The following is a 24,228-nucleotide window of genomic DNA, read 5'->3' as shown; positions in this document are numbered from 1 at the left end:
TGTCAAAGGTGACACGCCACAAAGTTCCAGGTGACACACCAGCGTTCACCAACACCCAACAACAGCGATTCTCCCCGGGAAGCCGCAGCCGCCCCAGCCCAGTCCCAGCTGCCCTCGCCCCCTCCGAGAGCCCTGCTGCCGTGCCCTCCGCCACCCCAGCTCACCTGGCCACCTTCTTGCTTCTACTTGCGCGAAGCCAGTTCCTGCAGAAGCTGCTTGCGATTTGTGCAAAGGGGCATGAAGGGGCTCCTTTGAGTGAAAGGTGTGCTTTTGCTGGCTTCTTGCAAAGCTTTGTGTTGGCATTTTCCAAATTTCTGACATGCTGAGCCCAAAAGGTTCACTATCACTGCTCTAGCATGATGGTCTATTCACACAAAAGTATATGCATATGACCACAGTTGGGACCAGCAACTCTGTCACTAAGTGGCATGGTCATTAAGGAAGACATCATGTGACCGCAGTGGACTTACGACCTCACTTCCCATTCGGTCATTAAGCAAGACATCACGTGACTGTGACTTGCGATTTCCCTGCCAACTTCTCCATTGATCCTGCTTGTTGGAAGCCAGTTGGGAAGCCTGCAAATGGTGATCATGTGACTGGGACACTGCAACAGTTGTAAATGTCTGCCAGTTGGGAAGCATCCAAATCTCAATCACATGACTTACACGATAGTCGTAAGTGCAAGGACCGGTCATAAAGTTACTTTTTCAGGGCCATCATAACTTCAAATGGTCACTAAACAGGGCAGTCATTAAGCAAGGACTATCTATATTTTGAACCAGATCTTGGGCAAAAACGAAAGTGAGCAACACCCTATGGAAATGATTGCATAGAAAATGACAATATTATTTCTCTGTGTTAGAAACCAATAAATCTGATGTAAGAAAATGTATTTCTTATTCTTATGATTTTTTTAGCCTCCTCAACCAGAAGATCTATCAATTGTCTGCTTTACTAGTGGCACCACAGGTAAAATTTATCATTTTAATGCTGGTGAAATTTAACATAAATATAATTTATAAATATAATTTAACTCTTTCAGAACCATTTCAAATGTTTGTAAATAGAAATAATGTGTACATTTTAATTTTGATTATTTTTACATATTTTTACATATTTTGGGGAAATGCAAAGGGATAATTGGTATATATAAAGTACAGAGTGCTGATTTATCACCCTGACTGATGACATGTATTTTAGAAAAGTTTAAACATTTATTGTGGTAAATATCTCTGGTTAAATTCAAGGAATGGAATGGCTCACTTTTTGTTGTCTTTTTTTTTTTTCATACCTTTGAGTCAGTGTTGACTCCTGGCAACTGCCTAGACTAGTCCCTGCAGTTTTCTTGGCAAGGTTTTTCAGAAGTGGTTTGCCCTTGCCTCCTTCCTAGGACTGAGAGAGAGTACCTGGCCCAAGGCCACCTAGCTGGCTTTGTACCTAAGGTGGGACTAGAACTCATGGTCTCCAGGTTTCTAGCCTGGTGCTTTCACCACTGCACCAAACTGACTCTTGTAATGGCTGATTAATGGGTCACCCAGGTGAGCCTTTCATTTCAGTTATCAAGCTTGGGAATGGCACCTGACTAAGTTTGATATCTGAAATGAAAGGGTCAGCCAAGGTAACCACTCCTGTTACTAATGCAGACTTCCCACTTAAAATGTTATTTCATTTACCATGGAAGTAACTCTGCTTTGGGGTCTGATTGGATTACAGTCTGTTCTCTTCTTTCCATCCTGGCAGAATGACCAGTATAATGTAACGAGCCAGCAAAGATAGCTATTCTTAATACAGTCTAAGGACATCTTTGGCAGGGAAATACATTTTTAAAAGTGGGAGATAATTAAAGGTGGTAATAAAAATCAATGTACGCTATAACTACTCACCAGTTATAATGTCACCAGTGATACTGCCATGCTAGCACGAATGGAAAAGAAAAGAGCCAATTAAGCAAGGTGATGACAAGATCAATGATGTGACATAACATGATGCATTTCTTGCCTTTCTGAAAAACAGGACATCTTGCATGCCAGGTCATACATCTCCTTAGCCAAGTGATAAGGAAGGTCATACAACTTAAAGCTACTTTTTCCAAATTAAATTCTGTGAATTTAAGCTAAGCTCTAACAGATAATATAATTAAAATCTTTGAAAACATTTTGAACTCTCCCTAGAGTGACTGAATCAACCCTTTACTAAATATTTGCCCCATCGATTGCTTATTTGTGTACTTCACTATTTTTGACTTGCAAATATCCTTGGATATGTATATGTATAGCGATTGCAATTTCCAGCCAGTTTGAAAGTAGCATGGTATCTAAATATCCCATGGACAGTCAGAAATACATGAGTAATGAAGGGGTTACTTTCTTCTCTGCAAAAACGTATTTCCAGAAAGATTGAACTTTCAGCTACTTGGATTCTGACAATCCTAATCCTGGTTATTTTGGTTTGATTTATATATCTTGACAAGTGAAAGAGCCTGCTGATACAAAGTGTTAAATTGGCTTTTTCTCACACTATACTGGAGTGTACTTAATTAACAGATACTTTCATTATTTCTTCTCTAAATCTACCTGCTCTATTAATGAGATATACATTTAGGAAATGAATTTTAATCTATTTTTCACTTCTCTAATAATGTTTTGGAACCTGACCTCATTTGTTCAGCTTGATCTTCAGTCAGATGCACCAAGAAAAGATCTTTAGGGGAAAAAATCTGAAAAAGCAGAAGCCAAATGTCATATATTTAGATTTTTACTGTACATAGCATTACCTCCCCTTTCAAGGAAATGTCCTTTATTGGGAAAAATAATCCTTGCCCTCCCTGCCCCTCCCCCTCTTTTGCACACTTACCCACACTTACCCACACTTACCCACACCAAATACTACATTTATTTAATGCATTTCTTAATGCTTTCAAGCCTATAAAGTTCTGAAGGAAAACACATCTTGATTTCTGTCCATCAGATAGCACTAGGAGAATTGGCTGTGGTGTTGATAGACTGTATTAAGCAAGACAACTGCTCTGGATTTTATATAAAGCTGTAACATAAATCAACTTTTGAACCTGGTTAAAAGCTGCTAGCTTTCAAAGATAGCCTTGAAACAAGCAAGCTGTTTTAAAATATGTTTAAAATATGAGTGGCTATAGTAGAGCATCCTCAACTTGATTTTAAAAGCTTGTGCTAACCCCATGCTGAATCGGGGGAATTGGCAAAGAAAAGAGAGGGAAACAGGAGCATCAGAAAGAGAGATGGTGGGTGGCCCTGCCTCCATTTCTCTCTGTGCCTCATTGTTTAGCCCCCTCCACCAAATTGGCACATGCTGTCCAAAAGATTATTGCAAAGGAAATGTGGCCCTTGAGTGTGGCAGGGGCAGGGAGCTGTTCATTCCTAATATAGCTGATGAGACTTCAAATTTAGTTCAGTGAGGGGAAAATGTTTGGGAGCCAAGTTTCAACACTAGAAAAATTACTGTTCTACCAGACATGGACAATGTCTGGTAGGGTCCCTTAAAGTCCCTTTTGTGTGTACAGTATAAGAAGTGATTTGTTTGATTGTCCCTTTTTGTCTTCACTGATAACTGTATCAGTGAAAACTGCTTAAACTGTTAAGTGCTAAGCAGGCATTTAAAGGCTGACAATGTACATCCTGTCAAAGATCATTGCATATTAGCAAATAAGAAACAGATTTTGAAAGAATTCTCTGGGGTGCTGACTTCTTTGCCCATTTTTCCTATGTGGTAAATGTGAATGTTTATTTGATAGATGTTTCTTCCTCCATTCTCCAGGTAATCCAAAAGGTGCTATGCTGACTCATGGAAATGTGGTGGCTGATTTTTCAGGTTTTTTGAAAGTAACAGAGGTGAATACTCTATTTATTTATTTTGGAACCTGACAGCAAAATGAGCTATATAATATTGGATGTGGAAACACCTACAAGACAGAAAACTGTCTGTCCTAGGAGACTGCTTGTGAATCATGACTGTCATTTCCAGTGCCATTGGTTTAAGTATTGAACTGATGCTTAATAGTAGCACAAACTGGTTGTGCTGGGTTTTTTTAATTTAAGAGGTTCTTCCTACCCAGAGATAATTTTGTACGGTGGGTAAACAAACCAACAAACAAACAGAGGGCCATCCCAACTTGAGGCTTGGACATGGTTCAGGCAGTCCCACTGAAATCTGTGTAACTAGTTAGTTAAGATTACCTTAAAATGTAAGTTACACTGAGAGGTCTTCTTGAAGCATGATTAAATCTGGATCAAGTGCAAGAAGCAGTTTGGAAAAAAGAAAGTGAATTTAAAGCCATAGCCTTTAAATATTTATGTTGTCCACTTCAAGAATAAGTAGAAGTCCTCATTATCTAAAATGGGTCAGAGAAGCTCAAATGCTACTTTCTCTCATACCAACTCCTTCAGCTCTCAGCTAGTAATAGCCTTTCTACAATTCTTTCTCTGAGTATCTCAGTCTAGAGTATGTATAAAATGATTTTCTGCAATAAAGAAATAATTTGTTTAAAAAATTGGTCATTTAAAAAATGGAGATGGAAAGGGAGTCCATTCTATCTAGAATATTTTGTGAGTAGGGTAGCAAACAAAAAGTGTTAATAAAGAACCCATGTAATTTAAAGCATGGAAGCCTTAGCAGGCATCCAGAAAGCAAGGTTGCAATATTAATTTATAACATGACATTAAAAAAAAATCAGAGGATTCCCATGCCTTTATTTATTTATTTATTTAATCCCACCTTTCTTATTTTTTATAAACAACTCAAGGTGGCGAACATACCAAATACTCCTTCCTCCTCCTATTTTCCCCACAACAACAACCCTGTGAGGTGAGCTGGGCTGAGAGAGAGTGACTGGCCCAAGGTCACCCAGCCGGCTTTCATGCTTCAGGTGGGACTGGAACTCACAGACTCCTGGTTTCTAGCCCAGTACCTAACCACTAGACCACTTACCTGGCTATGATATTTGTATTATACCATTTATTATTTTATTTTATTTTATTTTATTTTATTTTATTTTATTTTATTTTATTTTATTTTATTTTATTTTATTTTATTTTATTTTATTTTATTTTATTTTATTTTATTTTATTTTATTTTATTTTATTTTATTTTATTTTATTTTATTTTATTTTATTTTATTTTATTTTATTTTATTTTATATATTACATTACATTACATTACATTATTATATCATATCTTATCCTCATGAAAGCATCACATGCTGTATTCTGTTTAAGACCCAGAGGGTACCTTGAGTTAATTGGGTTCAGTCATATTAACTGTGGTTCATTTAATGAGCTATAGTGGCCTTGTTGAGACATAACACTAACCATTATGGATAGGTTCACACAGTGCACTAAACCAGAATCGAAGTATATTATGGTATCCTCACCACTACTTAGCTGCAATTGTCCAGGATTTTAGAGGGGACCCTTTTTTGGCCCTATCTGGATATGTGAATGATCAATTCTTCAGTCTTTATGCGTACAAATTTTATTTATTTTATTTTTATCCCGGCTTTATTATTTTTATAAATAACTCAAGGTGGCAAACATACCTAATACTCTTCCCTCCTCCTATTTTCCCCACAACAACAACCCTGTGGGGTGGGGTGGGCTGAGAGAGAGTGACTGGCCAAGGTCACCCAGCCGGCTTTCATGCCTAAGGCGGGACTAGAATCTGTCACTAGTAGTTCATAGCTGATGCAGTGGATCAAGCAGCTATTATGGGCCACAAGTTTTCTCCTACTGGGGAATAAGGAAACCTACCAATTTTGCAATCTGATGTTGTGATTGTCCAAATGCTAGCTTATGACAGAAATGGATCATAATATTTTAATAATGTTTCAATAAAAATAGATGGATGTTTCTAAAAATAAATATCCTGTCTTTCCATTACAAATAGTGTTCACCCTAGAAGCCTTTGCTGGTCTGCTAGCTAAATGGTTTGACTTGATCTAGAATAACTTATGTTCCTAACCTATGTGGATGTTGACATTTGAACCTGTTGCTTAGTAATTGGTCATTTTTGCTGAAAATGTTCAAAGGAGGCACTTCTGTGGGGGAAAACCCCAAGCAGCAAAAGTATCCAAGGCGGACCTCACAGCATTTTTGGGAGCAGGTGTTTTGAGTTGGCATCACAGACACTTGAATAGGAGGGCATGTTCACAGCTCAGGTCTCAGAACACACAGGACCTGCATAGGTGTCTGGAGGAAGTGGGGGAGGGAAGGGAGTGATAAAATATGTGCCATGATGCAAATGCCATTCCTTCCATAATTACATGAGATGTCATGATGCAAATTTGAAAGGGCAGAGTTTGTGTCATGATCAGTCATACGATGCACTTTTTGTCATTTTGGTATTGTTGTGATTAGGAACGGACACCTTTGGTGCCCTGTACAGTGGAGAGAGCTCTCTGCATACACCCTTGTGTTACTCACCACTCCTGCTAACATAGCTCCATTGGTGTCGTGGCCTAACGCATTACTTCAAACACTGTTCTCTTTTCTCACGTAATAATCTCTACCCCCTTTTGCCCCTCTTGGTGCCATTTTTCTTTTTATTGTTTTATGACTTTCTTGTTGTGTCTTCCTGTCAGTGTTTCTTTCCTTTCTGTCTCCCATGCCCTTCATCTGCAGAAAGTGATCTTTCCGAGACAGGACGATGTTCTCATCTCGTTCCTACCTTTGGCTCACATGTTTGAAAGAGTGATACAGGTAAGAAACTGCCTAGACTGACCAGGCCTCGTGGGGCTCCTTGTTGTGTTTTTTTTTCCAGAGTCAGTGGTCTCCTACATATGAGGATGTACACATTTCCTATTTGCCTTTAGCACACATGTTTGAGAGAATGGTACAGGTAAGGCCTCAGTGTCAGTGGAAGCCAACATTTCCTCTGCTGAACAATGAAAATGGATGAATAGGCAATGGGCTGGCCCAGATGTGCTACTAGGTCAGTGTTTTTCAACCTTGGCAACCTTAAGATGTGTGGACTTCAACAGCAGGCTGGCTGGGGAATTCTGGGAGTTGAAGTCCACACATTTTAAAGTTGCCAAGGTTGAACAACACTGCACTGAATCATAGTATAGCATTATAAGAATTACTCACCTATGCCTGGATTCACCCATGCCCTGTTTTATTTAAGCTCATGAAAACAAACCCTCTCCACAGTTTGTGTCTTGAAGCTGGCTTCTTTCCACTAATTATAGTGAGAATTATCCTTAATTTAAGAGTCAGAAACATGCTAAATTGGACTTAATTTAAAACAGAAGCTGAACTTTGCTTTTTTTTCCCCTTGAAACTAAGAAGAATACGTAAGCTCACGGAGAAACTAGGCTGATTCTCCATAGTTTAACCATGCTTAAAAATTACATACAAGTCCTGCCAGCGAGTCTGCTTTAAACCTAAAATTACAGCTACTCCAGAAGGATTGTGGTTTTAAAAAACATTTTACTGCTTCACTTGGAAAAGCATAGTTTCAACACTCAGCTCTTCTAAAGTGAATATTCAGACCTGCAACATACAACCTGAAATGAAGTGCTCTCTTCCAAAGACTATTTCTCCTAAACTTTACAGCTAGTTGTTTGCCCTACAACTAGTACTGAAATTTTAATGGAATTTCTTTACCAAGAGAACTTAAACCATAGGGTGGATAGGCATCACCCACTACTACTGGTTTTCAGAGTAAATCAGTATTGTGAGGAAGCAAATCTTAGATTTTTCAGTAGAATCATCTGTCCCCTAGTAGTAGAACCCCGGACAGTTCTTCTATTATGCATATGACATGGTCAAGGCTGTTGGATAGGGCCTTCCTATCAGGAGTTATTTAATTGTGATATTGCAGCGCCACCAATAAGAGAGATGCCTGAGGGGTATGGGTTTTATAATCCCACACATTTGGGGCATACTGGGTAAAAGCATAGTAATTAATTGGTTTCCTTTCCTTCCTCATCACAGTCTGTAGTGTATTGTCATGGGGGACGAATTGGCTTCTTCCAAGGAGATATCCGGTTGCTGTCTGATGATATGAAAGCTCTGCGTCCCACCATCTTTCCTGTCGTGCCAAGGCTGCTCAATAGAATGTATGATAAGGTACTTTCTACCATTTCTGCTGGCAAATAAAAAGATGATCTTATTCAATATGGCGGGACTGGATACTTCTTTCTTTCCTTAAATTTTTTGGCTGCTGCATTTTTAACTTTTATGTAAGCCAGCTTACTTACTCAGAATGTTGCACCCAAAATTTACGGTAGAAGAGTACGTTCCATTTAACTTTATTTAAGTACTTAAATGCTTGTTAGGCTGGATGTTATTTTTATGAACAAAAAAAAATGGAAAATGTTTTATCTGATGTTTGAAAATTGATTTTGTTGAAGTCCGAGTTTGGCCTCTGGAAAAATCTATCATATAAGTTGCAGAACCATCATCATCATCATCATCATCATAAGAAGAAGAAGAAGAATTTTAGGAAAAACGATTACTAGAATGAGATTAATTCATATAAGAATTTGTCCATTTGTATCATTCTACTAACTGATAAGGCAGAACTAACGTACCTGGTATATGTATACTGTAGCCCAAAGGATTGCTACATTTTTGTTCCAAAACAGCTCTTGTCTCTTTTCAAAATACATAAGAGACAGTGTAATTATTATAGGACTGCAATAGGCCTGCAGTACTAAGTGCTCTTCTGTCAGGTAGCAAGTGAAATAAAGGTCGTTCTTCTGTTCCTGTGTAATATCATCCTGTTCAGTAAAAAGTGTTATATTTTCAACTATTTCTTTAGTCTTACCATTTTTAGCAAGTGTTGAACTTCTGTTTGTTCCCTGCATCACATGCTAATGTTCTCTATTGCCACCATTCTCACCCACCTGTTTACCCATTGTAATGACAGGAGATTTGGTAGAAAAACAATTCTTTCATGCTAAATTCTGACCAGTCACATTCTGCAAATTCTCTTGTTCTTAGAGTACTTGCAAAGAAGAGGGAGAAATCCCAAAAGCTTTGTTGTACCTTGTTGCCTCCATTCTTCTTGGTCAGTGCTGGTGTGATCATAAATAGTCATTCTGCCTTGACCTGGAAGACAGAAAATAGGGGGTAGATAATGTGGTGTGCAGTTGGAAAATGACCAGTGAAACACTGACCACCATCTCAGTGAACACAGTGCCATAGAATGGAAGACAGTAGATAAAATGCCAAAAAACCTGTGCAGTGGCTCAGTTTTGTAGCCATCACACTGTGTCTTCAAATGGACATGTTCAAGGGTCTGTCTCGAATTGTTTTCCCTTAATGTTCCTAGGCAGAAGTCAAACTTTGGAGCCTCTTCTGTGTTCAGCCTGGGTATTATGCTAAGTGAGAATTGCAGTTAGATTCCTTTTAGTACTGAATTCCATGCGTAGAATAGAAAGGAGAATACAGCTAGATCACTCATGAATGTTGTGCTCAGGTGATATGAGGGTTGTGATCTTGCTGTCTATATTCTTATCTGAAATTTACTGTTGCCTTCAGGACCCCCAGGAGATCAGGTTTGATTTCTGTGGCCCATATTGCCCCGGGTTTGGTCTGTGAGCCTGAGGCCGAGAGGCTCCCTATGTTCTACTTTACAAAAAGTGTATTCTTCTATCCCACAGACACTTGTCTAAATATGTTATCTGTAGTGTGAAATAAGAATGTCAGTAGAGCATGATTAGCAGCTGAGGAAAACTTTGGCTTCAGAATGCTGGCCTCAGTACTGCTTGATTTCCAGCTCTGTGCCTGTGCCTCTGTAGGAGCATGCAGACCAGCCTTTTGACCCTGGAGGAACCTTTGAAATATTTTTCAGGCCTCAGGGAACCCCTGCACATTCAGATTCAAATATAGGCCACAAGTTACAGAATTATTATATTTGTTTCATGTGTAGGCCTGTATATATGCATTAACAGTGCCCTTAAACTAAAAATAAAGAATGAAACTTTCCTCTTTAATGCGAAATTGCCCGAATTTGAAATAATTTTTAAAATAAATTGTGATCTCCTAGGGCATCCAGTGACCTCTCATGGAACCCTAAGGTTCCACAGAACCCTGGTTGAGAAACCCTGGTGCAGACAGTCTTCTGGCTAATACCATAGGCTGACTGGGCTCTGCCCACCTGCATCCTTACCTGGGGGTTGGGGAATGACACTGAAGTCTCTGCTGGGGGAGACACCAGCAGTGCTTGGGTGTGTTTATTGGTGATACAGTGCTGTTTTTCTTATCGCGGTGTTAATATTTGGCTTTGAATGTCTAGACATTGCTTACTTTTAATTATTTTACTCTGCTATCACTGAATTTAAGCATAGCAAGATGCAGAATTTGCCTACCTCATTTTATACTTGAGTGCAGATTTCCAAATAGGAAAAAGAACTTGCAAAATCGGTATTTGATTCTGGTATCCATGGGTGACTACAGAAGCTTTCTGCTGTCATCAAAATGACAAAAAGCAGCATCGTGTTATTGGCTCAATCCATATGGGCATCTATGGCACATCATAACAAAGGCACAAAAGGGGTGGGGCTTGTATTGGGACAGCACAATACTGCATTTGTCAGCCCCCTCACCCTTGGCAGTACCTCTAAGGTTTTAAATATCAAGGTACCAGGATAATTGAGAAAATATTTCTTGTCTACACCTGCCCAGCTGTTGCAAGCATCACTGGATTATAATACCATCACTATCATGATCAAATGCAACACCCAGGAAGAGAGTCATTTGTCTTATGGCAATCTTTTGAGTACCTTCTCTTTGAAATAAAACACATATTCCATTGCAGTTTAAGCCAGTGTTCAATGTTTTTTATACTGCATTTTAATATATTTGTTATTGCAGTCTATTGGTACATACAAATATGTACACACTTGATAGGCAGTATATAATTATGTGGAATGATTAATGTGGCATAAATGAAGTCTGACTTCCGTTCTTTACTCTTTTTGTATGTAAAACTGTTTGTAAAATATGATTGTAGTGGTTTATCTTGAAAATTTGGCATTATTGCTGCCTCACATGACAGTAATAAAAATAATGATCAGCCATAATTGGCTTTTTAGGAGCTGGGAATTTTTCTGCGGTTACCAGATGTTTTTTGTTCTGTTGCCATAATTTCCCAAATAATTATATATAACCATGCCAAACTAAACATATTAAAACACTTAACATATCTCAAAATATCTTAATCTCCATTTAGATTTCAGTTACTTTCAGAATAAAGGAAAATAGAGCATAATTTTTAAAAAAAACGCTAGTAGGTTAGCTTTTTGCTAATAGCTTTATAGTGCAGCTACTATTAATTCTAACAATTGTACAGGACTAATGACATTTGTAGAGTCGTGTCTGCTTATATGAATAATATATTTGCTCCTTGTCATTTTTTTCTATGAAGTAACATTTTCATGTCTTTCTCCTTGTTCTTCTACACTGATTCGTAGATCTTTAGTCAAGCAGACACTCCTATGAAACGTTGGCTTCTTGAATTTGCTGCCACTCGTAAAAAGGCAGAAGTTCAAAGTGGGATCATTAGAAATGACAGCCTGTGGGATAAATTATTCTTTAACAAAATACAGGTAAGGATTTATATAACTGGATCTTGTGAGAATCTCTCACAACAGAGATGCAATTTACACTGGAAATTTCTCAAGGCATTTAACAGGGTAGGTTAAATGTAGGGATGGGTGAAGCCCTCCAGCATATGCTGGATTCAGGTGATAAAAATGGGAAAATAGCTTGGTTATAATCAAGTAATTTTTTCTTTGGTGCAAACCTATGAAACAGCTTTTAAAACTTGTCTCTGGGGGAGAGGGGCACACGTACTCTGTTGAAGTACCTTCTAGTGGGGGTATTGGAGAGTTAGTCAACATACCTATTTTCACAGAAGTAACCCACTGAGTTTAGTAAGTCTTCTACTCAAATTCACATTTGAGCAAGGCCTAAATATTTCAGACCAAACATTTAAAAATAAATTAAGATAATTTTAAGTCCACGAGAAAAGGAAAGGAAATACTTGTATTTTTTAAACCTGTCCAGTTATTGAGGTCAGCAAGAGAGGTGTCTTTCAAGTTGCCTTGGCTGCCCCAAAATCAGCTGTCTGATTGCAGGAAAGAACCTTCTATATGGATCCTGAGCTCTGGAATGTTCTCCCTAGGGAGGTATATTTAGCCGCCATTTTCCCAGTATATAGGAAAGTGGCAAAACTCGTATCTTGTGCTAAGGTTGATGTTGAGAATATTGATTTTAATTGGATTGATTTTATTGTCATATAGTATGCTAAAAACAATGGGATTGATATAGGCAACTATGTAAGGCTCAGGCCATGTAAGTACAGTAGTTAAAAAATTTGCTATGGAAGGAAGGAGATTTTCCAATTCTTTAATTGCCCTTCCTTCCCCATTCCCCAAATATCTATCCTAGAGGCTTGTCAGTTAATTTACTTTTCTCTTTCCCTTTTTTACATTTAAATTGTATGGGGCAAGATTTGAGTCGTTAGTGATCCTTTTCAGCAGATCAGGTGATCTTGATACAGTACTGGAGAATGAGGAGTGGAAAGTACATTAAGTTCTGAAATACAGTACTCATATTTAAATCTTCTTTCAGTCTCATTAAAAAGTGGGTCCTTTTATTATTTCAAACATACTCTGCTAATCTAAGCAATATATAGTAACTGCTCTCCCCACTTGTTGTTTTCTAGATGAACTGAGTTCTCTCCAATACAACTGGAGGGCAATGGGTTGTGAGAAGCAATAATAGAGAAGCAATATTCAGGCATTTGGAAATGTAGCCAAATTCACCCTGGGAGCAGCAATGAGCAGTCCCATTTACCCATGTCTCTGACAACAGTTAATCGACACGCATGGATCTGCAGATTGGAAGCCGTTGCACATTATAAACAGGCACACTATTCCTGCAGACACCTTTCTTTTAATTATTTTATTTTATTACTAAGGCTCATACACCACTCCAGTTGAATGTGGCTCTGAGCAGTGTATATTCCATGATCCACACATCACTCAGATTAAAACAATTAAGACTTAAGCAAAAAACCCCAAATCAACTCCCCCACCATCCTTGGTGCCACAGTTTCGGGATTCGTTCATTTATCAGTGCTCCCTGCAAAAGCCTTTTGGAAAAGCTAGGTCTCAATGACCCTCTGAAAGAATAGCAGGGATGGCCTTACCTTTGTGGGGAGTGGGGTTGCTCATATGGAGAATTTCACTGTTTTCCCACAGCAATAGAATTAGGATAAGATGACATTATGTTGTGTTTCAAAATTGTGTTTATCTCACAGGCAGGCCTGGGTGGTTGTGTTAGGATGATTGTTACTGGCGCTGCTCCTGCTTCACCTACAGTTCTGGGTTTCCTTCGAGCGGCACTAGGATGTCAGGTAGGATCTACCAGAGCATTATTCAGATGCACCTTTTCTGTCTAGTAATTCTACTTAAGGGTCAGATGAGGACCAGATACATTCATAATAGAAATGATGTACTATCCTAAAAAGATCAGTCTCTTTTAAGAATGTTTGGTTCATAGCAAAGGCCAGATCTGAATTTTTCTCTCAGCTTTAGCCAAATTATTGGGTGGGATCATTACAGGATGAAGCCAGATTACTAAGGCAGTTACCATTCTTCTGCCTTTCACTTCTGCTGACTAGCTACCATCTGGAAAATTATCTGTGTTCTCAAGATGGACTGTCTACAAGCCAAGTTGTCTTTCCAAGACTTTGATACAGCCACTTGCCTTTATTAAAGTCGACAGATACTCAGACTGTCAGGGGTTCAAGGGCATCATGGGCCCAGGCTTACAATGCCCTCCTCCTTTCTTTGCAGGAATTAATGATGCTCCTTCCTTAGTCCAGGCAGAGCTTACAACATTAGCCCTCAAAAATGTTGTTATTGGTGGATATCAATAATTCAACTCCTAGCCACTTGCAATTTTTCCTGGCCTAGCAACAAAATCCAGAAACATTTCCCTCTCCACTTTCTGAATTTATAGGTGTTATTTACCACTTCTAATTTCTTTATTTACCACTTAAGTTCAAGAACCAGATGTTTTGCTCATGCAGTGGCAATGTCAGTGATTCCAAGTGATATAAATGTCCCTTCTGTGCACAGCAGAGATCTTTATTCCTTCCAATGTTCAAATAAAATACTAACATTGCTGTCTTGTTTAAATAATGTGTATTTGATAGGTTTATGAAGGCTATGGTCAAACAGAGTGTACAGCTGGGTGTACCTTTACCACCCCAGGAGATTGGACGTCAGGTAATAACAAAGGCAGCTTCACAAAAGACGGGTGAATGTGGTCATGTAAGCTTGAAAGCAAGGCCAGAATCCTAAAACATGCAGGTTTGCAGGAGAATTATCTGTGTGCTCATAGTACCCGTAGGCTGCTTCTGACTCATTAATGTCCTCTGCCAAACAGGCAAGTTCTTCTTAAAACCAGTCAATAGTTCATCTCTTCTGCAGTGGAAAGTATAAGTGATGGTGAACAAAATAGCTGTTTGTAAATATCTATAGTCGTGTAGCTTACTGGGATTCCAGCTTCAGTATGTGTGATAAATTGCAGCTCAGTTGTGAACTGTTTTTTCTCTGGCATAGTCTTCAGGGAGGGACGAGCAGTGGGTGTATAGGCTGTTTCCTCCACCTCTCTCACCCTGAGATATTGTGATTTTGTAATTACTTTTTTCACTTAATTACACATGCATGACGTCTGCTATTTCAGTAATATGCAGATAGCTATGTGATAACAATCTGTTGCTGGTTTTTTGTTTCTCTGTTTTACCTTTCTAAGAGAAAAAAACCCAAGCACATATCTCCTAATTTGATTTTCAGGCCATGTCGGAGCACCTTTGCCTTGTAATTTAATTAAACTGGTGGATGCTGAAGAATTGAATTACTTTGCTTCCAAAGGAGAGGGAGAGGTAATGTGTACAGTATTGGTACTTGTTCATTTCTGTTCTTAACTATAAACCTAAGTGCACCATTTGTTATAGATAAGAGCTCTAGAACAGCAACCAAAATAGAGCATTTCAAAGCATGTTCCATTAGACTAGTTTGAAAAGGAATTTGCTGGAAGTAAAGCAAATGGTCACTCCGCAAAGGATCGTTACCTTGTCGTGGTGCTGGAGCTTGAGCACCTCAATGATGCCATGAGCTAAACCGTGAAGGGCCACCCAAGACGGGAAGGTCATGACAGAGAGGTCAGACTAAATGCGATCCCTGGGGAAGGTAATGGCAACCCACCCCAGTATTCTTGCCGTGAAAACTAAATGGATCAGTACAACCAGAGATATGTCGGTATACCATCGGAAGATGAGACCCCCAGGTCGGAAGATGGTCAAAATGCTACTGGGGAGGAACAGAGGATGAGCTCAACTAGCCCCAGACGTGATGACGCAGCTAGCTCAAAGCCGAAAGGACGGCTAGCGGCCGACGGTGCTGGTGGTGAAGGGCGAATCCGATGCTCTAAGGATCAACACACCATTGGAACCTGGAATGTAAGATCTATGAGCCAGGGCAAATTGGATGTAGTTATTGGTGAGATGTCAAGATTAAAGATAGACATTCTGGGCGTCAGTGAACTGAAATGGACTGGAATGGGCCACTTCACATCAAATGACCACCAGATCTACTACTGTGGACAAGAGGACCACAGAAGAAATGGAGTAGCCTTCATAATTAATAGTAAAGTGGCTAAAGCAGTGCTTGGATACAATCCCAAAAACGACAGAATGATCTCAATTCGAATTCAGGGCAAGCCATCTAACATCACAGTGATCCAAATATACGCCCCAACCACAAATGCTGAAGAAGCTGAAGTAGAGCAGTTCTATGAGGATCTGCAGCACCTACTGGACAACACGCCTAAAAGAGATGTTGTTTTCATCACAGGAGACTGGAATGCTAAGGTGGGCAGTCAAATGACACCTCGAATTACAGGTAAGTATGGCCTGGGAGAACAAAACGAAGCAGGACATAGGCTGATAGAATTTTGCCAAGACAATTCACTCTGCATAACAAACACTCTCTTCCAACAACCTAAGAGACGGCTTTACACATGGACTTCACCAGATGGACAACACCGAAATCAGATTGATTACATCCTTTGCAGCCAAAGGTGGCGGACATCTGTACAGTCGGTAAAAACTAGGCCTGGAGCTGACTGTAGTTCAGACCATGAACTACTTCTTGCACAATTTAGGATCAGACTAAAGAGATTAGGGAAGACCCACAGATCAGCTAGATATGAGCTCACGAATATTCCTCAGGAATATGCAAAGGAGGTGAAGAATAGATTTAAGGGACTGGACTTAGTAGATAGGGTCCCGGAAGAACTCTGGACAGAAGTTGGCAGCATTGTTCAGGAGGCGGCAACAAAATACATCCCAAAGAAAGAGAAAACCAAGAAGGCAAAATGGCTGTCTGCTGAGACACTAGAAGTAGCCCAAGAAAGAAGGAAAGCAAAAGGCAACAGCGATAGGGGGAGATATGCCCAATTAAATGCAAAATTCCAGAGTTTAGCCAGAAGAGACAAGGAATTATTTTTAAACAAGCAATGCGCGGAAGTGGAAGAAGACAATAGAATAGGAAGGACAAGAGACCTCTTCCAGAAAATTAGAAACATTGGAGGTAAATTCCAGGCAAAAATGGGTATGATCAAAAACAAAGATGGCAAGGACCTAACAGAAGAAGAAGAGATCAAGAAAAGGTGACAAGAATATACAGAAGACCTGTATAGGAAGGATAACAATATCGCGGATAGCTTTGACGGTGTGGTCAGTGAGCTAGAGCCAGACATCCTGAAGAGTGAGGTTGAGTGGGCCTTAAGAAGCATTGCTAATAACAAGGCAGTAGGAGACGACGGCATCCCAGCTGAACTGTTCAAAATCTTGCAAGATGATGCTGTCAAGGTAATGCATGCTATATGCCAGCAAATTTGGAAAACACAAGAATGGCCATCAGATTGGAAAAAATCAACTTATATCCCCATACCAAAAAAGGGAAACACTAAAGAATGTTCAAACTATCGAACAGTGGCACTCATTTCACATGCCAGTAAGGTAATGCTCAAGACCCTGCAAGGTAGACTTCAGCAGTTCATGGAGCGAGAATTGCCAGATGTACAGGCTGGGTTTAGAAAAGGCAGAGGAACTAGAGACCAAATTGCCAATATCCGCTGGATAATGGAAAAAGCCAGGGAGTTTCAGAAAAACATCTATTTCTGTTTTATTGACTATTCTAAAGCCTTTGACTGTGTGGACCATAACAAATTGTGGCAAGTTCTTAGTGGTATGGGGATACCAAGTCATCTTGTATGCCTCCTGAAGAATCTGTATAACAACCAAGTAGCAACAGTAAGAACAGACCACGGAACAACGGACTGGTTTAAGATTGGGAAAGGAGTACGGCAGGGCTGTATACTCTCACCCTACCTATTCAACTTGTATGCAGAACACATCATGCGACAAGCTGGGCTTGAGGAATCCAAGGCTGGAGTTAAAATCTCTGGAAGAAACATTAACAATCTCAGATATGCAGATGATACCACTTTGATGGCTGAAAGTGAAGAGGAACTGAGGAGCCTTATGATGAAGGTGAAAGAAGAAAGTGCAAAAGCTGGCTTGCAGCTAAACCTCAAAAAAACCAAGATTATGGCAACCAGCTTGATTGATAACTGGCAAATAGAGGGAGAAAATGTAGAAGCAGTGAAAGACTTTGTATTCCTAGGTGCAAAGATTACTGCAGATGCTGACTGCAGTCAGGAAATCAGAAGACGCTTAATCCTTGGGAGAAGAGCAATGACAAATCTCGATAAAATAGTTAAGAGCAGAGACATCACACTGACAACAAAGGCCCGCATAGTTAAAGCAATGGTGTTCCCTGTAGTAACATATGGCTGCGAGAGCTGGACCATAAGGAAGGCTGAGCGAAGGAAGATCGATGCTTTTGAACTGTGGTGTTGGAGGAAAATTCTGAGAGTGCCTTGGACTGCAAGAAGATCCAACCAGTCCATCCTCCAGGAAATCAAGCCAGACTGCTCACTTGAGGGAATGATATTAAAGTCAAAACTGAAATACTTTGGCCACATAATGAGAAGACAGGACACCCTGGAGAAGATGCTGATGCTAGGGAGAGTGGAAGGCAAAAGGAAGAGGGGCCGACCAAGGGCAAGATGGATGGATGATATTCTAGAGGTGACGGACTCGTCCCTGGGGGAGCTGGGGATGTTGACGACCGACAGGAAGCTCTGGCGTGGGCTGGTCCATGAAGTCACGAAGAGTCGGAAGCGACTAAACGAATAAACAACAACAAAACAAAGCAAATGGTCAAGTCACTTAACATTCTTTGTTTGAGTGCTGGTGGTCCACTTGATAGCATCAAGAATGTTCCTAACTAATATGGGAAGGAGCATGGATTGCTCTCTGACATATTGAAGCATTGTAGGTCCTTGGGTGACTCACTCTCTCTTCCTGCATTAATGGAAGTCAGCCCTTGCAAGCTTCCTTACTGTAGAGCAGTGTTTCTTACATTTTTGCTCACAGGACCCCTTCCCACTTTTAAAAATTATGGAGGACCCCAAAAGAGCTTTTGTTTGTTGGGGTTATATTTATTGATATTTATCATATTAAAAATTAAAATTGATGCCTTCATAGAATATTTATTTATTGAATCATGTAAAAATAACAAAGTTAAATCCACTAGATATTAACATAAATATTTCCACCAAAAAACCCTTTTTTAATGAATAAAAAATAATAATGAGAAGAGTGACATTGTTTTATATTTTTGCAAATATCTTCAATATATGGCAAATAATTTTGATTTTGCAGAGCCCTGAGAGCATCTTGGGGGATGCCCAAGGATCCTTAGACCACACTTTAAGAAACACCGCTATAAAGAAACCCCTGTTGTTTGCTGCTCCAGAACTGTGTCAAAAGAAAGCAGTGTCAAAAGATGTAAATGCTTCTTTATGGGAGATTGCCATATTAGTCTCTAGTCCTAACAGTACATAACTTAATCAGCTCTCATTGCAAAAATGTGAATGCAGTTTGCTTCATATCTAGCAGTTGTTGTGTAAACAGAGGCTATTTACTACACCTTACAGCATGTTGATCTCTCTTTCAGATCTGTGTTAAAGGTCCCAATGTTTTTAAGGGCTACTTAAAAGATGGAAAGAGAACAGCTGAAGCGTTGGACAAGGATGTCTGGCTTCATACAGGGGACATTGGAAAGTGGCTTTCTGTATGTACTAAACTGTTAACTTTTCATGTTCTGTATTAAGAATGAAGTTGAAAAGCTACATCTTCGTTGATCATTGGCATTTTGGGAAATGATAGAAGAATCAATGAGTTGGGCACTGATATTCATATAAGTATAGATGATGTGATACTGTAATGTAGTAAGGAAGTATCAGGGCTTCTCCAGGGCTGTTCACCCTTGTTGGGGTTCACAAATTTGTTATCTGTTAGCTTTATACTCTGCCATTTCTCCTTGAGCTCAGTCTAAGGAGTAGGGAGTTCCCTTCATTGTATCCCCAGTTCTTGTGAGTTGGTTGGGCAGCGATTGACTGACCCAAAATGACCAAACCTCTATGGCTGAGGATGGATTAGAACCTGGATCTTCCCCGTCCTCATCCAACACTTAACCACTACAACACACTGGCTCTCTTGTTGAGAAGAGAGGAAAGGCAGACTATTGATGTGATTGAATACATTTTAAGATTGTGATCCCAAAACCTTTTACTAGACTTTTTAACCTTTTACTAGCCTCATTTGGAATAGCAGATTTTCTTTCCCCTAAATAAGGATAGGGTTGTGCCTGTGCTGCCAGTTTTCCTAAACCATGGAGATGACTTGAACTTCTCTTACCAACCCCAAAATGTAAAATAAGTTGCAATTTTGCTAAAGTATAGTTCTGTTGCCTGATAATTTTTCTTAGATCAACATACTTGTTCTTTGCGGTTTACTCACAGAATGGGACACTCAAAATCATTGATCGAAAGAAGCATATATTTAAACTGGCTCAGGGAGAGTACATTGCACCAGAAAAAATTGAGAATATCTACATTCGTAGTGAACCTGTCTCCCAAATATATGTGCATGGAGATAGCTTACAGGTAATACTTGGCATTTCAATAATCTAGTCAAGTTTCTCTCTGTTCTGTAAATCAGATATCTTCATTGTGGCTTCCTGTAAGGTTAAGTGAAGAAGAAGCTATTTTCTTCTGTGGTACACTACTCTCCTATTACCTGTGGGGCATAGTTGTCTGGAGATAATGATTTGTTTTCTTTCAACACACATGATATATAGGTACAGTACTTTATGCCTAGTATAATGTGGAGAATGGATACTGCCTGATGGTGTGGCAAGTCTTCTGGAATTAAGTTCAGTTACTAGAAACTGTTATTTTGCTGATGCAAGAGGCATTTTAGAATATGTAGCAAGTGGAGGTATGCAAAACATTTTCAGATTTGAAATGACCCATTTCAGTTGTTTTGAGCATGTTTTGAAACATCTGCTTTCATTCAGTATATCTGCTTTCATTCAATAATGGCTGGTTTGACCATTTTGGGACCATGGGTCTAAACTGGAATGCTGGGTCACAAATGTGGTTTCCAATTTTACCTTACAGGCCTTTCTGGTGGGGATAGTTGTACCGGATGCTGAGGTCATGCCAGGCTGGGCTAAGAAAAAGGGCTTTGATGGAACTTTTGCAGAGCTTTGTAACAATGTGGTATGTGTTGTTCTGCCTATGCTTTCTACTCCAAATATACAAGTGCAATGCTGTTTTAGCGAGATTATGCAAGTAAAAGGCACAGATGAAAATTCTAATCGGTGGATCAGAATTTGTCAGGGTACTACAAGACCCCTGTGGCAGGCAGCCAATGTTAAAGTGAAAGGTGCAACTTGATAGCTTGTAACAGCTTCCCAAGTATGGGAAGGAGATCACTCTGAATAGGTACATTATGGGTACATTATGTAGGAAGAAGGACCATATGTATGCAGTTGTACCTGTCAAAGCCCATCTTTTGATAACCATTCATGCTGTATGGATCAATGTCTGATGTTGTCATAATATTGGTAGAAAGACAACTAAAGCTAAAACATTTCATAGAAACCATTTATTTAGGAGGCCACCCAACTCCAGAATGACTCTAGATAGCTGTCAAAAACCGAAAATCAGTAGATCTAAATCTAAAAGCTTTCAGTCAACATCCCATATTAAAAACAAACAAGCAAACAGCAGAGCTCCATAACCAAAGCCTGGGAGAACAGCCACATTTTGAATTAGTATGGAAACTTCATTAGGGTAGGAACTATCTGGATTACTGGGTAGGATATCTTTCTAGAGGGCAGGTGCTATGATAGAGAAGGTATCCTTCCTGGGCCTGGATAGATGGCATTGCTTAATTTAAGGGACCTGAACTGCACCAACTCTGCTTAATCTTGCCAGACAGGCTGAAACTATGGGAGAGAGGTGGTCTTTCAGACAACCTGGCCCTGAACCATGAAGGGCTTTAGAGGTGACTAGACAACCCGTGACCTGTTGGGTCATCATTTCAGAGATATATCCTTACCAGATTCCTCAGTGCCTTCAACAATGGCACAGCTTCTAATGTACTGGAAAAGTTCTTAGAAATTCAGGGAGAGATGTATCTGCCTTGAAAGTAGCCAGTGTTCCACTGTATAGCACAGTCAAACATCAGGAGTTGACCACAAGAAATGTTTTATGACATTTTTTATGTCATAAAATGTTTGTGATAATGTTTATGTCATAAAATGTTTTATAAAATTTGCCAAACCTTTATTCTATGGGAGTCATGTGTCCCAGATTTTGGATGCATTCTGTAAGTTAGCCCATTTGAGGTACCTCAGTTCAAAAATTGTTGCCCTACAATGCACCACTTTGCCCAGTTAAAGGTTACAAAATATCAAACAGACGTGAGAGTTTTAGCAGTATATAGATAACCAGTACTTGAATTGCATCCAGAAGCTCACCAGCAAACAGTGCAGCTCACGGAGCAGTGGTCTTACATGGGCATACCAAGGCATGCCCATCACTGCCTGTGCTGTTGCATTCTGAAGCAGTTATAGCTTCTGAGTGGTTTTCACAGTGGTCTCTCATTTTCTTCATGAATTCTCTTTCTCAGCTTGGAGTTTCAAAGCTTATTTGTGGGATTTCTTTGCAGATGCCTCGTTGAGAGGGAACAAGCAGCTTGTAATATCCATCAATGTTAAGTTCATTGGGAATTGTAGGTGAAGCTTCATAGCTCAGTAACAGAACACATGCTATGCATGTAGAAAACCCCAGAGAGCTGCTGTTAGTGTAGAAACAGCTGCACTCCATAGATCAGAGGTTGAATTCAGTCTAAGGCAACTTCTTCCATTCCTAAGTACTTGGCAAAAAATGGAAAGAGCCAGATGGAGCCAGTATCATATAGGGTCAGGGATGGAAAACTTGGAGGAGTCTGGGAAAATTCAAACATTTCTGAATGTTTGAATTTGGGGTGGAGGTGGGAATGCAATGCATAGTTAAGAATGCTCAGGAAGTACAGATTGCAGATGGCTTTTTTAAAAAATAATTTTTATTAAAGAAATTTTTAACAAGATAAAAACAATACAACTTTTAGAGAAGAATAAAAGAAAAAATATGATTAGATAAGAAAGAAAATAAGAAAAAGAGAAAAAAGAGAAAGAGAAGAAAAGATTATAAAGAAGCGGCTTCCGTGTTCTTAACAGCAATTATAAATGCATGTACATTTTACCCTCTCTCTCTAAGATTACATCATAATTTCCTTTCCATAGTCTACCCTTTCTAATCATCAAACCCATAAATCACGAGTTCATTTTTTTCTTTCTTTAGCAAAAAGTCCATTGGGGGTTCCAGTCACTAATAAATGATGTTATTCTCCTTTCCCTAATCAGACAAGTCAGTTTTGCCATCTCTGCTAGTTCCATCATCTTCACCAACATTCCTCCATTGTGGGTATTTCAAAATCTTTCCATTTTTGTGCATATAAAATTTCACAGCAGTTATTATATACAAAAACAATGTTCCATAGTTCTTTTCTAATTGTTTATCTTTTTTTTTTTAAGAAAATAATACTTAAAACCTTGGTGGGCTAGGGATCTTGCCTTTACCAAATGCCTAGTACAGGAATTGCATTATATGTTTAAGCTGGGATAACCTTGGCAAGTTATAACATTTGGACTATTGTTTTCCTTGTAGTGGAAGGTAAGCCATCATGCTGAGCTTTGGCCTCTGAATTCCTTCAGGCATTAATGCTAAATCCAACATGGAAATGAAAGCTTCAGAAATTCAGATCCATGCCCAAATAACAGTTCAGTGTGTGTGTACATGCAGAGGCGTGTACATGCATACATGCATGCTTGAAAAATAAAGATGAAGGGGCCTTTTTAGACATTTGTGTACCAAGATTTTCTACAGCAGATTGTTTGGATATTGTTCTTTATTGGGCAAGTAGGTACAGCCTTCAATTAAATCAATCAAAGGCCACAGCCACTGATGGGTGGATGAAGCCAGAATGTAGACTTGGGAGAACCAGAATCCAGAATAGGTGGGATATGAAGCAGTACATACCTTTTTCATTGTGCCATTCCATCCCTCTGTCACTGCTACTTGTCCAGCACACGAGCACATAAAAAGGGGAAAAGTACTTGAATGTTGTTGTTGTTGTTGTTGTTGTTGTTGTTATTATTATTTTCTTGTTGCCAAATTGGACTTAATGGTTATAACTAGATATTTCTTATGTTCTTACTTAGGAACTGCAAAAAGCCATAATGGATGATATGGTGCAGTTAGGAAAAGAGAGTGGACTTCATTCATTTGAACAGGTAAATGCTGAAAATGAGTACCTTTGATGATTAAGATGAGATGAACTCCTTTTTGAGACGAATAGAAGGGGATTTTAGCATGCATTATATGAAACCTTAGATGCATCATTGTACTTTGTGGTTCAGCCATATGTTCACTGACATTTCTATTTCTATTAAAATATCTTCATCTATTTAAGATTGTGTAAGAGTTACTTTCAGTAAATCTCTTGTAATAGAACACATATTAAAATAAGATGAGAGCAGTTTTGGGAAGTGAGTTCAGGCCCTTAATTCTTATAGCTGACCTAGAAAATACAGCAGTTCTTTTTGTTCTCTGCATAGACTAATCTTCTCCTGATAAGTGCATAGGTATTTTT

General features: G+C 39.2%; 1 protein-coding gene across 1 annotated transcript in view; it reads left to right on the top strand.

Moving 5' to 3' along the window:
- Positions 1-24,228, top strand: part of ACSL6 (acyl-CoA synthetase long chain family member 6) — a 42,343-nt gene that overhangs the window by 14,341 nt on the left and 3,774 nt on the right. The window contains exons 8-19 of the mRNA XM_063292324.1: positions 921-972; positions 3,793-3,866; positions 6,651-6,728; positions 7,965-8,099; positions 11,450-11,584; positions 13,303-13,398; positions 14,203-14,275; positions 14,846-14,934; positions 19,139-19,255; positions 19,986-20,129; positions 20,646-20,747; positions 23,798-23,869. Of these exons, the coding sequence (XP_063148394.1) occupies positions 921-972; positions 3,793-3,866; positions 6,651-6,728; positions 7,965-8,099; positions 11,450-11,584; positions 13,303-13,398; positions 14,203-14,275; positions 14,846-14,934; positions 19,139-19,255; positions 19,986-20,129; positions 20,646-20,747; positions 23,798-23,869 (1,167 nt within the window). The remainder of the gene's footprint in view (positions 1-920; positions 973-3,792; positions 3,867-6,650; positions 6,729-7,964; positions 8,100-11,449; positions 11,585-13,302; positions 13,399-14,202; positions 14,276-14,845; positions 14,935-19,138; positions 19,256-19,985; positions 20,130-20,645; positions 20,748-23,797; positions 23,870-24,228) is intronic.

This window comes from Candoia aspera, chromosome 2, assembly GCF_035149785.1.
Source record: "Candoia aspera isolate rCanAsp1 chromosome 2, rCanAsp1.hap2, whole genome shotgun sequence".
Lineage (NCBI taxonomy): Eukaryota > Metazoa > Chordata > Lepidosauria > Squamata > Boidae > Candoia > Candoia aspera.
The sequence above is the reverse complement of the archived record's forward strand: the minus strand, read 5'-3'. Positions and strand labels throughout refer to the sequence as shown.